The following is a 15,364-nucleotide window of genomic DNA, read 5'->3' as shown; positions in this document are numbered from 1 at the left end:
GACCACCTCACGTCGCACCACACTGACCACCTCATCTCACACCACACTGACCACCTCACCTCACACCACACTGACCACCTCATCTCACACCACACTGACCACCTCATCTCTCACCGCACTGACCACCTCACCTCACACCACACTGACCACCTCACCTCACACCACACTGACCACCTCACCTCGCGCCACAATGACCACCTCACCTCTTCCCAGAAATTCGGGTTTGGCTCATATCCACCGACCGAGAGAGCGTCCCCTTGGAGACGGAGATACACAGAGCTATCGTGATCTCGAACATTTGGCATATTCTGCAAGCAAAAATTAAACAGAGTAAGTTGCTTGAGACATGTGTTCCCATGAAGTGAAAGTCCCATCACACAGTCATCTACTCCCAGAGGCAGGAGCAAGCCGGGGTTAGATACAGAGTTAAGCTCCCTTTACACTGTCCCCATCAAACACTCCCAGGACAGGAGTTAAATACAGAATAAAGCTCTCTACACATGACCTGCTGCGCTTTTCCAGCAACACATTTTCAGCTCCCTCCACATTGCCCCTGTCAAACACTCCCAGGACATGGACAGCACAGGGTTTAATACAGAGTAAAGCTCCCTCTACACTGATCGCATCAAACCCACCCAGGACAGGGACAGCACGGCGTTAAATACAGAGTAAATCTTCCTCTACAGTGTCCCCCATCAAAAACTCCCAGGGCACAGTCAGTCTTAGGTTAAATACAGAGTAAATCCCCGGCTACATTGTCCCCATCCCTCTCCTGGGAGTGTTTGATGGGGATAGTGTAGAGGGAGCTTTACTCTGTATCTAACATTGGTCTTTGACACACTGCATCAATGTGTTGTGAGCTACGAACATTCTAAGGAACTGGAACTGAAGGTGTTTCTGCTCTCAGTGAGAGAGCTGGAGGCTAACGCTGATGCTGCGTCATACGTTCACACATGTGGCACCGGCTGTAGGGTTCACCGGCTGTAGGATTCACCGGCTGTAGGATTCACCGGCTGTAGGATTCACCGGCTGTAGGATTTCACCGGTTGTAGGATTCACCGGCTGTAGGATTCACCGGCTGTAGGATTCACCGGCTGTAGGATTCACCGGCTGTAGGATTTCACCGGTTGTAGGATTCACCGGCTGTAGGATTTCACCGGTTGTAGGATTTCACAAGGAGCCGAACTGTAATATGGAAATGCAGGGCTGATGTTTACACAATGAGAAAGGGGGAACAGTAACGTCAAACTCTACCCACTGCCCAGTGAAACTGGCTGTCCAATGTGTTCCATGTTGGTTCAGGATAAAGTCTGATTAGCTGCAATGCCCCCCAAATGCACCCCCCCCCCCTCCACAGGGGCAGTTACAGGAACACTGGTGCGTGCAGAATGAGGGATCACCAAGTGGAGTTCATATCCCAAGCAAAGTCAGTGTCCTCATGGGAGGTGATTGGAGGTGGAAGGGTCAGGCTGGAGGGGATTGGAGGTGGAAGGGTCAGGCTGGAGGGGATTGGAGGTGGAAGGGTCAGGCTGGAGGGGATTGGAGGTGGAAGGGTCAGGCTGGTGGGGATTGGAGGTGGAAGGGTCAGGCTGGTGGCGATTGGAGGTGGAAGGGTCAGGCTGGAGGCGATTGGAGGTGGAAGGGTCAGGCTGGTGGGGATTGGAGGTGGAAGGGTCAGGCTGGAGGGGATTGGAGGTGGAAGGGTCAGGCTGGAGGGGATTGGAGGTGGAAGGGTCAGGCTGGAGGGGATTGGAGGTGGAAGGGTCAGGCTGGAGGGGATTGGAGGTGGAAGGGTCAGGCTGGAGGGGATTGGAGGTGGAAGGGTCAGGTTGGAGGTGATTGGAGGTGGAAGGGTCAGGCTGGAGGGGATTGGAGGTGGAAGGGTCAGGCTGGAGGGGATTGGAGGTGGAAGGGTCAGACTGGAGGGGATTGGAGGTGGAAGGGTCAGACTGGTCGTGCTCTCGATACATTTGGAGCTGGATCCTAACAAAGCAAAGCATCAAATAAACACAAACACAAGACCACACAGGATTCACTCCACATAGTGTCTCACCCTACTCCTGGCACCAACACCTACCTGGATTCCTTCAATCCGCTCTGTCACCACATACGCGTGGCGCATGCCAATGAGTGGGACATTGACTCCTGCCATTTCTCCCAGTGCTCGAGCCCACACACCTGAACAAAACAGAGTGAGTCAGCAACACAGCAATCATGGTAAACACTGCTCTCTGCTGGCCACACTGCAAATAGCACCTTTCCTCAGTTCTGATGAGGTGGTCTCAATCTTGGAACCTTAAGCAGGAATGAACCAAGATTACAGCACAGGAACTGGCCTCTCTGCCCATTCAGTACATGCTGAAATCCAAGTTACTCATCTTGCTCCACCTCACTTTACCAATTTTCCTTTATTTCATCCGAGTTGGTTCTGCATTTTAATTGACACTCCGAAGGTCACAGACACACTGAAACATCACAGGATCTGAAACACGTGATACAGGCTGACGTTCAACCTGCAGTACAGGTCACTCTGCGAAAAAGCAGGTTTCATCAGTGCAAGCAGCCTATAATGTGATTGACAAATTGTGGATGTTGATTCCTGATGAAGGGCTTTTGCCCATAACGTCAACTTTCCACCCTGACCTGCTGTGTCTTCCCAGCACCACTCGAATCTAGACACTACATTGTGGATGTTGTTTGGATATCGCAAACATTTTACTGAATGGGAAAGGCGATTTTCGACAGTGTGATTTTCAATACCGCAAAGTTGCAGAGGAACACAACTGTTACATTATATCAGAACAACCAGTACTCAGGGAATACCAGAGGATCAGTGCTGAGGGAATGGGCACTGTCACAGGGTCAGTGCTGAGGAGGTTCTGCACTGTTGGAGGGTCAGTGCTGAGGGAGTGGGCACTGACACAGGGTCAGTGCTGAGGAGGTTCTGCACTGTTGGAGGGTCAGTGCTGAGGGAGTGGACACTGTTGGAGGGTCACTGCTGAGGGAGTGGGGACTATTGGAGGGTCAGTGCTGAGGGAGTGACGCACTGTTGGAGGGTCCGTGCTGAGGGAGTGCAGCACTGTTGGAGGGTCAGTGCTGAGGGAGTGCCGCACTGTTGGAGGGTCAGTGCTGAGGGAGTGCAGCACTGTTGGAGGGTCAGTGCTGAGGGAGTGCCGCACTGTCGGAGGGTCAGTGCTGAGGGAGTGGGCACTGTCGGAGGGTCAGTGCTGAGGGAGTGGGCACTGTCGGAGGATCAGTGCTGAGGGAGTGCCGCACTGTCGGAGGGTCAGTGCTGAGGGAGTGCCGCACTGTCGGAGGGTCAGTGCTGAGGGAGTGCCGTGCTGTCAGAGGGTCAACGCTGAGGGAGTGCCGCTCTGTCGGAGGGTCAGTGCTGAGGGAGTGCCGCACTGTCGGAGGGTCAGTGCTGAGGGAGTGCCGCACTGTCGGAGGGTCAGTGCTGACGGAGTGCCGCTCTGTCGGATGGTCAGTGCTGAGGGAGTGCCGCACTGTCGGAGGGTCAGTGCTGACGGAGTGCCGCACTGTCGGAGGGTCAGTGCTGAGGGAGTGCCGCTCTGTCGGAGGGTCAGTGCTGACGGAGTGCCGCTCTGTCGGAGGGTCAGCGCTGTGTGTTTGTGGGTCTTGCTGTGCACAAACAGTCTGCTCTTTTGCAATACCTGTGAAGTATGTTGAAAACTCCTGATGGGAGGTTTTATCTGTGTGTGATGCAGTCAGTGCTGAGGAGATTTAGAACTGGTTGCTTCCAAGGATACACTTCCTTTCCATCTTCCTGTAACCCAGTAATGACTGGCAGACTCTGTTTCTGCTGCTTGCTTTAGCTCACCTGCACAGTTAATCGCACAAGGAGTCTGTATTATTCCATAGTCAGTCTGTACCCCCGTGAGTCGCCTGACTCCATAATGATCGATCTTCACCTGGATCCCTGTCACGGGACAGTTCTCAATCACCTGAACAAAACAATGGCAAAAGAGCAATCATCAACGATCAGAGCACAGATGGGAATCTACCCATTATGGGCAGCATGGTGGCTCAGTGGTTAGCACTGCTGCCTCACAGTATCAGGGACCTGGGTTCGGTTTTAGCCTCAGGTAACTGTCTGTGTGGAGTTTACACATTCTCCCCATGTCTGCGTGGGTTTCCTCCCACAGTCCAAAGATATGCAGATCAGGTGAAATGGCCATGCTATATGGCCCAGAGAGTTAGGTGCATTAGTCAGAGGGAAATGGGTCTGGGCGGTTTAATCTTTTGAGGGACTGGTTGGGCCAAAAGGCCTGTTACCACACTGTAGGGAATCTAATCTAATCTAAACTGACCACTGCCCAAACATCCCTGACAGAGCGGCTGAAATCTGAGATGGTTAAGTCACTGAATGGCCAAGATAAAACTATGTCACATTTTTCTCCAATCGCACTACCCAGTGCAGTTATCGGGAACAATCCTGAGTCTGCCAGAGCCGAAATCAATTCACAGCAAAAACAGCAGTATTTATTTTCAGATTCAGTTACTGAGTATTTACAGCAGTGAACAGTGTAGTTATCCCGGGTCCACAGCAGTGAACAGTGTAGTTATCCTGGGTCCACCGCAGTGAACAGTGCAGTTATCCCGGGACCACAGCAGTGAACAGTGTAGTTATCCCGGGTCCACAGGAGTGAACAGTGTAGTTATCCCGGGACCACAGCAGTGAACAGTGTAGTTATCCTGGGTCCACCGCAGTGAACAGTGCAGTTATCCCGGGACCACAGCAGTGAACAGTGTAGTTATCCCGGGACCACAGCAGTGAACAGTACAGTTATCCCGGGTCCACAGAAGTGAACAGTGTAGTTATCCAGGGTCCACAGCAGTGAACAGTGTAGTTATCCCAGGACCACAGCAGTGAAGAGTGTAGTTATCCTGGGACCACAGCAGTGAACAGTGTCGTTATCCTGGGTCCACAGCAGTGAACAGTGTAGTTATCCTGGGTCCACAGCAGTGAACAGTGTAGTTATCCCGGGACCACAGCAGTGAACAGTGTAGTTATCCCGGGACCACAGCAGTGAACAGTGTAGTTAAGACTAAAATTGGGCCCTTGAAGGCAGAAACAGGGGAATATATTACGGGGAACAAAGAAATGGCAGAAGAATTGAATTGGTACTTCAGATCTGTGTTCACTGGGGAAAACACAAGCAATCTCCCTGAGGCAACAGTGGCTGAAGGACCTGAACTGAAGGGAATTTATATTTGCCTGGAATTGGTGTTGGAGAGACTGTTAGGTCTGAAGGTTCATAAGTCCCTAGGGCCTGATGGTCTACATCCCACAGTACTGAAGGAGGTGGCTTTTGAAATCGTGGATGTGTTGGTGATTATTTTCCAGAGTTCGATAGATTTCGGAGCAGTTCCTGCGGATTGGAGGATGGCTAATGTTGTACCACTTTTTAAGAAAGGTGGTAGAGAGAAAGCAAGAAATTATAGACCAGTTAGTCTGACCTCAGTGGTGGGAAAGATGCTGGAGTCTATTATAAAGGATGAAATTACGACACATCTGGATAGTAGTAACAGGATAGATCAGAGTCAGCATGGATTTATGAAGGGGAAATCATGCTTGACTAATCTTCTGGAATTCTTTGAGGATGTAACTCTGAAGATGGACGAGGGAGATCCAGTAGATGTAGTGTATCTGGACTTTCAGAAAGCTTTTGATAAAGTCCCACATAGGAGGTTAGTGAGCAAAATTAGGGCGCATGGTATTGGGGGCAAAGTACTAACTTGGATTGAAAGTTGATTGGCTGATAGGAAACAAAGAGTAGTGATAAACGGTTCCATTTCAGAATGGCAGTGGGGTACTGCAGGGATCAGTGCTGGGACCGCAGCTTTTTACAATATATGTTAATGATATAGAAGATGGTATTAGTAATAACATTAGCAAATTTGCTGATGATACTAAGCTGGGTGGCAGGGTGAAATGTGAGGAGGATGTTAGGAGATTACATGGTGACCTGGACAAGTTAGGTGAGTGGTCAGATGCATGGCAGATGCAGTTTAATGTGGATAAATGTATGGTTATCCACTTTGGTGGCAAGAACAGGAAGGCAGATTACTACCTAAATGGAATCAATTTAGGTAAAGGGGCAGTACAGAGAGATCTGGGTGTTCTTGTACACCAGTCAATGAAGGTAAGCATGCAGGTACAGCAGGTAGTGAAGAAGGCTAATAGCATGCTGGCCTTCATAACAAGAGGGATTGAGTATAGAAGCAAAGAGGTTCTTCTGCATCTGTACATGACCCTGGTGAGACCACACCTCGAGTACTGCATGCAGTTCTGGTCTCCAAATTTGAGGAAAGACATTCTGGCTATTGAGGAAGTGCAGCGTAGGTTCATGAGGTCAATTCCTGGAATGGCAGGATTACCTTACACTGAAAGACTGGAGCGACTGGGCTTGTATACTCTTGAGTTTAGAAGACTGAAAGGGGATCTGATTGAGATATATAAGATTATTAAAGGATTGGACACTCTGGAGGCAGGAAACATGTTCTGCTGATGGGTGAGTGCCGAACCAGAGGACACAGCTTAAAAATACGGGGTAGACCATTTAGGACAGAGATGAGGAGAAACTTCTTCACCCAGAGAGTGGTGGCTGTGTGGAATGCTCTGCCCCAGAGGGCAGTGGAGGCCCAGTCTCTGGATTCATTTAAGAAAGAGTTGGATAGAGCTCTCAAGGATAGTGGAATCAAGGGTTATGGAGATAAGGCAGGAACAGGATACTGATTAAGGATGATCAGCCATGATCATATTGAATGGTGGTGCAGGCTCGAAGGGCAGAATGGCCTACTCCTGCATCTATTGTCTATTATCCTGGGACCACAGCAGTGAACAGTGTAGTTATCCCGGGACCACAGAGGGTCATAGGAAGTCCACCAGACCCTCCCGCCTTCCCTACTATCCCTACAGTTTATAGCTTCTCTGTACTGAACAAATTCAATCCTATTAACCTCAATCCCTCTGGTCTGGTCTGTTGTCTATGCCTTACCAAATTCCTTAATCAGTTCCCCAAATGTCCTACATTTGAGTCCTCAGTAAACTGCAACAATATGATTCCCAAATCAAACTGGTCTGAGATATTAAGGATAAAACTGGAACCAGCAATGACTCCTTGATAATCATCACTTCCAACTCCTATCCAACCTGAGAACGTCCATCTCCCCGGCAACATCCATCTCCCCGGCAAAGTCCATCTCCCTGGTAACGTCCATCTGCCCGGCAACATCTATCTGCCCGGCATCATCCATCTCCCTGGCAACGTCCATCTGCCCGGAAACATCCATCTCCCTGGCAACGTCCATCACCCTGGCAACGTCCAGTCACCCTGACAACACCTTTTTCACTGATTGCTCCTCAAGTTGCAACACCTCCTCAATTACTGAACCCCTCAAGTGTTTTCCATAGTTTTTCCCTGGGACTACTGGATTCCTGCTCTGGCGCAGAGCCATTCTGTTCCTTTTTGATCCTGTGAAGCATCTTTGGGTGATTTCTAGATTAACGGAAGTGCTTTCCCTCATAGCACTATGGACCTCCAATACCTCAAGGCTAAATGAGACTTTGTGTTCACCCTAGTGCCATATGGTCTGTTTACACCTCCCCCGACTGTTTCCAAAGCAACAATGTAGCTACAACATACTCTGAGGTTCAGGAACCTGCTTTTGCAAAGTGCAGCAAAACCCCACTTAGTCTATTACTGCAAAATAGTCCTTTCCCCAATTCAGTCCATCCACAAATAAAGTAAAAGACAAAGAGAAAGGTATGATCTTTAGACGATGAACACTTTGTCATCACGTGAAGAGGAAATACGAGATGTGCGTAGGAACCAGGCCTTATTGTTAAACTGTCGAGGATTTGCTCTAATGGACAGCAAATAACTCACCGATGCACCCCGAGCTGTGGCCGCACGTGCCAATGTGGAACAGGTTCCAGCTGGATCCATTGTGCCATCGGTGGGCACGTACAGTGTACCATACAGATCGTCCACATTCATCAATGGGTAAAGATCCTTCGTTTCTGCCGGGGACAGCACAAATGACTCAATCCCGTAGACTTTTCCCAGCTAAAGTAAAGGAAAGAAATGATGAAAGCAGAGCTGGGATACACTCCCACACACACAGACTCTCACTGGGATACACTCCCACACACACAGACTCTCACTGGGATACACTCCCACACACACTGACTCTCACTGGGATACACTCCCACACACACAGACTCTCACTGGGATACACTCCCACACACACAGACTCTCACTGGGGTACAGTCTCACACACACTGACTCTCACTGGGGTACACTCCCACACACACTGACTCTCACTGGGGTACAGTCTCACACACACTGACTCTCACTGGGGTACACTCCCACACACACTGACTCTCACTAGGGTTCGGCTCCCACACACACTGACTCTCACTGGGGTACAGTCCCACACACACTGACTCTCACTCAGGTACTGTCCCAAAAACACTGACTCTCACTGGGGTACAGTCCCACACACACTGACTCTCACTGGGGTACAGTCCCACACACACTGACTCTCAATGGGGTATGCTCCCACACAGACTGACCCCCACTGGGGTACGGTCCCACACACACTGACCCCCACTGGGGTACAGTCCCACACACACTGACCCTCACTGGGGTACAATCCCACACACTGACCCTCACTGGGGTACAGTCTCACAAACACTGACTCTCACTGGGGTACAGTCACACACACACTGAATATCACTGGGCTACAGTCCCCCACACACACTGACTCTCACTGGGGTGCAGTCCCACACACACTGACTCTCACTGGGGTACAGCGCCCACACACACTGACTCTCACTGGGGTGCAGTCCCACACACACTGACTCTCACTGGGGTACAGCTCCCACACACACACTGACTCTCACTGGGGTACACCTCCCACACACACTGACTCTCACGGTGGTATGGTCCCACACACACTGACTCTCACTGGGCACAGTCCCGCACACTGACTCTCACTGGGAAATGGCTCCCACACACACTGACACTCACTGGGGTACATTCCCACACACACTGACTCTCACGGTGGTATGGTCCCACACACACTGACTCTCATTGGGGTAAGGGTCCCATACACACGGACTCTCACTGGGGTACGGCTCCCAGATGCACTGACCCTCACTGGAGGACAACTCCCACACACACTGACCCTCACTGGGGTACAGTTCCCACACATACTGACTCTCACTTGGGTTAGGCTCACACGCTCATTGACTCTCACGGAGGTAAGGCTCCCACACACACTGACTCTCACTGGAGTACAGCTCCCACACACACTGACTTTCCCTGGGGTACACGACCAAACACACTGACTCTCACTGGGGTATGGCTCCCATACCAACTGACCCGAACTGGAGTACGGCTCCGACACATAGTGACTCTCACCGGGGTACAGCTCCCACACACACTGACTCTCACTGGGGTACAGCTCCCACACACACTGACTCTCACTGGAGTACTGTCCCACACACACTGACTCTCACTGGGGGACAGTCCCACACATACTGACCCTCGCTGGGGTACAGCCGCACACACACTAACTCTCACTGGGGTACAGCTCCCACACACACTGACTCTCACTGGGGTACACTCCCATACCAACTGACCCGAACTGGAGTACGGCTCCGACACATAGTGACTCTCACCGGGGTACAGTCCCACACACACTGACTCTCACTGGGGTACAGTCCCACACACACTGACTCTCACTGGGGGACAGTCCCACACATACTGACCCTTGCTGGGGTACAGCCGCACACACACTGACTCTCACTGGGGTACAGTCCCACACACACTGACTCTCACTGGGGTACAGTCCCACACACACTGACTCTCACTGGGGTACACTCCCACACACACTAACTCTCACTGGAGTACAGCTCCCACACACACTGACTCTCACTGGGGTACACTCCCACACACACTAACTCTCACTGGGGTACACTCCCACACACACTGACTCTCACTGGGGTACAGCTCCCACACACACTGACCCTCACTGGGGTTCAGTCCCACACACGCTAACTCCACTCTACACACACCAAGTTTGGAATCAATCAGTTCCAACAGACTCTTCAGTCCAACCCGTCCATGAGGAAACTGTTGAAATGCACATTTATCCCGGGTGGTTGCAGGGTCCCAAGGAAGAATATGAGGCATTCCTCTTCCAGGCATTGCGTAGTAATAGTTTAGCGATGGAGGCGGCCTAGGACCTACATGTCCTTGACGGAGTGAGAGGGGAAGTTGAAGTGTTCAGTTGCAGGGCGGTGGGGTTGGTGGGTGCGGGTGTCCCAGAGATGTTCTCTGAAACGATCCGCAAGAAGGCGTCCTGTCTCCCCGATGTAGAAGAGACCACATCAGGTGCAACAGATGCAGTAGATGACATTGGGAGAGGTGCAGGTGAATTTCTGACAGATGTGGAAGTATCCCTTGGGGCTTTGAACGGATGTGAGGGGAGTTGTATGGGTACAGATTTTCAACTTCCTGCAGTGGCAGGGAAAGGTGCCAGGTATGGGGCGAGGGCTGGACAGTGCAGTGTGAATTCGGGGGAATTAAACAAGACAGGTGTTTTAGGGTAACACTGAGAGACAAGTGCATTGTGAAAAAGCAGAAAACATAGTTTGCCAATAAAGGTCTTTGAATTTGGGTAGGGCAGGTTTTATCAAAATAAAGCAGGATCTGGAAAAAAGGAAAGAACGATTTCTGACTAAACCCTGCAGCAGAACAAGGGGGTGGGGAGTAATCGGGAAAGTACAGGCCAAACATGTTTCCTTTCGGATGAAATGTCAGAGCAACCAGGCCTGAGAAACCTCGGGGTTCTTCTCATTTTTAGACTGGCCAAAACAGAAAAGACAGACTCTAACAGGTACTCAGGCTGCAAACCCTTAATACCTGGACTTCAGCGGGAGGTTATGAGGAAAGACTATACACATGTGGCCTGTTTTCTCCAGAATTCAGAAGATTAAAGGGTGATTTGATCAAAGTCTTCAAGGTTTGACAAGGCTCCACTTGGTAGGCTAATTCGTAAAATTAGGTCACATGGGATTCAGGGTGAGCTTGCCAATTGGATACAAAATTGGCTTAATGGCAGGAGACAGAGAGTGGTGTTTCATAAGTTCATAAGATATTGGAGCAGAATTAGACCATTCCTTGTTGTGTTGGGAGGGCTGGGGTTCAAAGGCAGTGGTGTGTGTAGTAGAGGAGAAATGTTGGAGGGCATCGTCAACCACATGGGAAGGGAAGTTGCTATCAAGGAAGGAGGCCAACTGGGACTTTGAGGTGGAATTGGTCATCTTGGGAACAGATGCGGTGGAGACGGAGGAATCAGGAATAAGGGATGGTCTTTTTACAGGAGGCTGGATGGGAGTGGGTGGGTGTGTAGTAGATGTCCGTGGTTAGTCAGTCACTGGAGACGGAGATGGAGAGGTCCAGGAAGGGGAGGGAGGTGTCCGAGATGGTCCAGATGCATTTGGGGTCAGGGTGGATGGTGTTGGAGAAGTTGATGACTTGTTCAACCTCCACGTGGGAGCATGAGGCAGCACCGATACAGTCCTCGATGTAGTGGAGGAACAGATTGGGGGTGGTGCGGGTGTAATTGCTGAAGATGGACTGTTCCACATACCAGACAAAAGGCAGGCAGAGCTGGGGCCCTTGTGGGTGCCCATGGCTACTCTGGGACCTCTGGTCTTTGTGATTTTTATAAAGGACTTGGATGAGGACGTGGAAGGGTGAGTTAGTAAGTTTGCTAATGACATGAAGGTTGGTGGAGTTGTGGATAGTGTGGAGGCTGTTGTAGGTTGCAATGAGACATTGACAGGATGCAGAGCTGGGCTGAGAAGTGGCAGATGGAGTTCAACCTGGAAAAGTGTAAAGTGATTCAGTTTGGAAGGTCGAATTTGAATGCAGAATACAGGATTAAAGGCAGGATTCTTGGCAGTGGGGAGGAACAGAGGGATCTTGGGGTCCATGTGCATAGACCCCTCAAAGTTGCCACCCAAGTTGATAGGATTGTTAAGAAGGTGTATGGTATGGTGGCTTTCATTAGCAGGGGAATTGAGTTTAAGAGCCACGAGGTTATGCTGCAGCTCTAGAGAGCCCTGGTTAGACCACACTTGGAATATTGTGTTCAGTTCTGGTCACCTCTCTATCGGAAGGATGTGGAAGCTTTCGAGAGGGTGCAGAGGAGATTTACTAGGAAGCTGCCTGGACTGGAGGGCATGTCTTATGAAGAAAGGTTGAGGGAGCTAGGACTGTTCTCATTGGAGCGAAGAAGGATGAGAGGTGACTTAATAGAGGGGTACAAGATGATGAGGCAAAGATAGAGTGGAAAGCCAGAGACTTTTTCCCAGGGCAGGAATGGCTATCACAAGGGGGTGATTGGAGGAGGGTTGAGGGGAGATGTCAGAGGGAAGTTCTTTACACAGAGAGTGGTGGGTGTGTAGAATGCACTGCTAGCGGTGGGAGTAGAGTCAGAGACAGTAGGGACATTGAAGAGACTCTTGGACAGGCACATGGATGGTATTTAAATGACGGGTATGTAGGTTAATTTGATCTTAGAGTAGGATAAAGGGTCGGCACAACATTGAGGGCCAAACGGGCTGTACCGTTCGATGTTCGGTGCAGCATAAAAAGGTTGAGAGGTGACCTTCCAGAAGTTTATAAAATCTTAAGGAGTGAAGATAGTTAATGGTAGTTGTCTTTTCCCTGGGATGGGGAATTTCAAGACGGGGGGGCACATTTTTAAGGTGTGAGGAGAGAGATTTTTAAAAAGACATAAGAGGCAATTTGTTTACACAGAGGGTGGTTCACATGTGGAATGAACTTCCTGAGGAAGTGGTGGGTAATGTTTAAGACATTTGGATAGATACAGGAATAGGAAAAGTTTGGATGGTCATGGGCCAGGAACATGCACGTGGGATTAGTTTGGGATTATGTTCAGCACGGACTGCTGGGACAAAAGATTCTCTTTCCATGCTGTATAACTCTATATTAACAGGAAAACAGAGAGTAGGTAAAGAAAAACTGTTTCCACTGGTTTGGGATTTTAGAACTAGAACTAATTCTATCCCTGTCTTAAATACACTCAAAGACCTGGCCTCCACAGCTCTCTTGGATGTAGGTTTGCTTGCTGAGCCGCAAGGTTAATTTCTAGATGCTTCTTTAGCTTACAAGGGTCAGCGGGCCTAAGGCAAAGCCTGACCCTCCGACAGTGCCCACTACCTCAGCACTGACCCTCCGACAGTGTGGCACTCCCTCGGCACTGACCCTCCGACAGTGCGGCACTCCCTCAGCACTGACCTCCGACAGTGCGGCACTCCCTCGGCACTGACCCTCCAACAGTGCGGCACTCCCTCGGCACTGACCCTCCGACAGTGCCCACTCCCTCGACACTGACCCTCCGACAGTGCCCACTCCCTCAGCACTGACCCTCCGACAGTGCGGCACTCCCTCAGCACTGACCCTCCAACAGTGCCCACTCCCTCAGCACTGACCCTCCGACAGTACAGCACTCCCTCAGCACTGACCCTCCGACAGTACGGCACTCCCTCAGCACTGACCCTCCAACAGTGCCCACTCCCTCAGCACTGACCCTCCCACAGTACAGCACTCCCTCAGCACTGACCCTCCGACAGTACGGCACTCCCTCAGCACTGACCCTCCGACAGTGCGGCACTCCCTCAGCACTGACTCTCCGACAGTGCCCACTCCCTCAGCACTGACCCTATAACAGTGCGGCACTCCCTCAGCACTGACCCTCCGACAGTGCGGCACTCCCTCAGCACTGACCCTCCGACAGTGTGGCACTCCCTCAGCACTGACCCTCCGACAGTACGGCACTCCCTCAGCACTGACCCTCCGACAGTGCGGCACTCCGTCAGCACTGACCCTCCGACAGTGCGGCACTCCCTCAGCTCTAATACTGGATTATGTCAATGTCTGGGGAAATTGCTGAGGAATTCACAAGATCCATGTTGATCACATTTGTTACACTGACCTGCACTGTGACATTTCTGTGCAATATAGATTGTAACGTATTTACACCATGTTAATTTTGAGTGTAAGAAATCTAGTCTGCTTTTGTTGTGGATTGTTTTGCATATCAGGTGTCACATTGTAATTCAATCTTGACTGTTTGCTCTGCAATTGTAACAACCCTGAATTCTTACACTGTCCTCACACAGGTGCTTTGAGCTGACATCATTGGTGACATCAGCCTGGGGTGGTGGATTTGTTTTTCTCTGAGTTGTTCTGACCTTGTTACTTGGGTAAGAGTTTATTTAGGAATCAATTTAAACACTGCATGATGCCCGTGCTCCTGCAAATATTGAGAGTGATTAATCATTACACTCCTGTTTTGGCTCCAATACTTAGTTGTGTTTAATGACTGGATTTTCTGCTGCAATTAACAGCTCAAATATGTGAAAGATAAGCTGCAAATGGTCAGTCAGAGAGCAGTGAGTGAAGACCTACACTCTCGAGAGAGGTAGGCTTTGGAAACCTTGCCACATCCCCTCCAGAAACACACCACTGGGAACTGGTGGGACACTAAGTTGTCAAGAAGACATAAGTCAGTTACAAAGGGATACAAAGTAGATGTGGTTAGTCAGCAAACATTTGGCAAAAGGAACATTTTGTGGGAAGATGTGAAGTCCATTTCGGCTGGACAAGTAAAACCAAAAAGCCAACTATCTAAACGCTGCGGGATTGCAGAGCTCTGAGATGCAGGGGGATCTGGGTGTCTGACAGCTTCAATCATAAATGTTTAGTTTACAGGTACAGCACGTATTAGGAAAGCTACTAGAATATTCTCACCCATGGCCATACCAGTCTGAAAATGCCTGAACTCAGGCCTGCTTAGTGTGAGGATGGGAGGCTGCCTGGGAATACAAGTACAATCATGGTAGTGTCCTTACCTCTGGAACAGGCTTGGCTTCAAGTTCCACTTGACCCAGACGTTTGTGATAGAAACTCTGAACAAGTTGATTAGAGAAAATAAAAGGTTCTCATGTATTATGAGAGGAACTGAGTACAGAGTTAGAGAGGACATGGCAAGACCATGTCTGGAATACTGTGCACAATATTGGTCTCCTTATTAAAGGATGTGTTGGGACCAGTTCAGAGGAAGTTTACTGGATGAATACCCTGGATTTAGCGAGAGGAGGGAGTGTTGTGGATCTTTTGGGAGTGAAGGTTGGACAGACTGGGCTTGTAACCATTGGATTTCAGAAGTGTAAGAGGCAAAGTGATTGAATCATAACACACTCAGGGGTCTTTGACAAGGTCAAGGTGGACAGCAT

At 50.1% G+C, this 15,364-nt stretch overlaps 1 protein-coding gene across 4 annotated transcripts in view; it reads right to left on the bottom strand.

The window, feature by feature from the left end:
- Positions 1–15,364, bottom strand: part of sardh (sarcosine dehydrogenase) — a 115,378-nt gene that overhangs the window by 84,427 nt on the left and 15,587 nt on the right. For all 4 annotated transcript variants that reach the window (XM_072566120.1, XM_072566123.1, XM_072566121.1 and 1 more), the window contains 4 exons: positions 7,914–8,093; positions 3,842–3,965; positions 2,078–2,178; positions 204–308 (listed from right to left, as the gene is read on the bottom strand). In XM_072566120.1, coding sequence (XP_072422221.1) covers positions 204–308; positions 2,078–2,178; positions 3,842–3,965; positions 7,914–8,093 — 510 coding nt within the window. The remainder of the gene's footprint in view (positions 1–203; positions 309–2,077; positions 2,179–3,841; positions 3,966–7,913; positions 8,094–15,364) is intronic.

This window comes from Chiloscyllium punctatum, chromosome 49 (genome assembly GCF_047496795.1).
Source record: "Chiloscyllium punctatum isolate Juve2018m chromosome 49, sChiPun1.3, whole genome shotgun sequence".
Taxonomy (NCBI): Eukaryota; Metazoa; Chordata; class Chondrichthyes; order Orectolobiformes; family Hemiscylliidae; genus Chiloscyllium; species Chiloscyllium punctatum.
The sequence above is the reverse complement of the archived record's forward strand: the minus strand, read 5'-3'. Positions and strand labels throughout refer to the sequence as shown.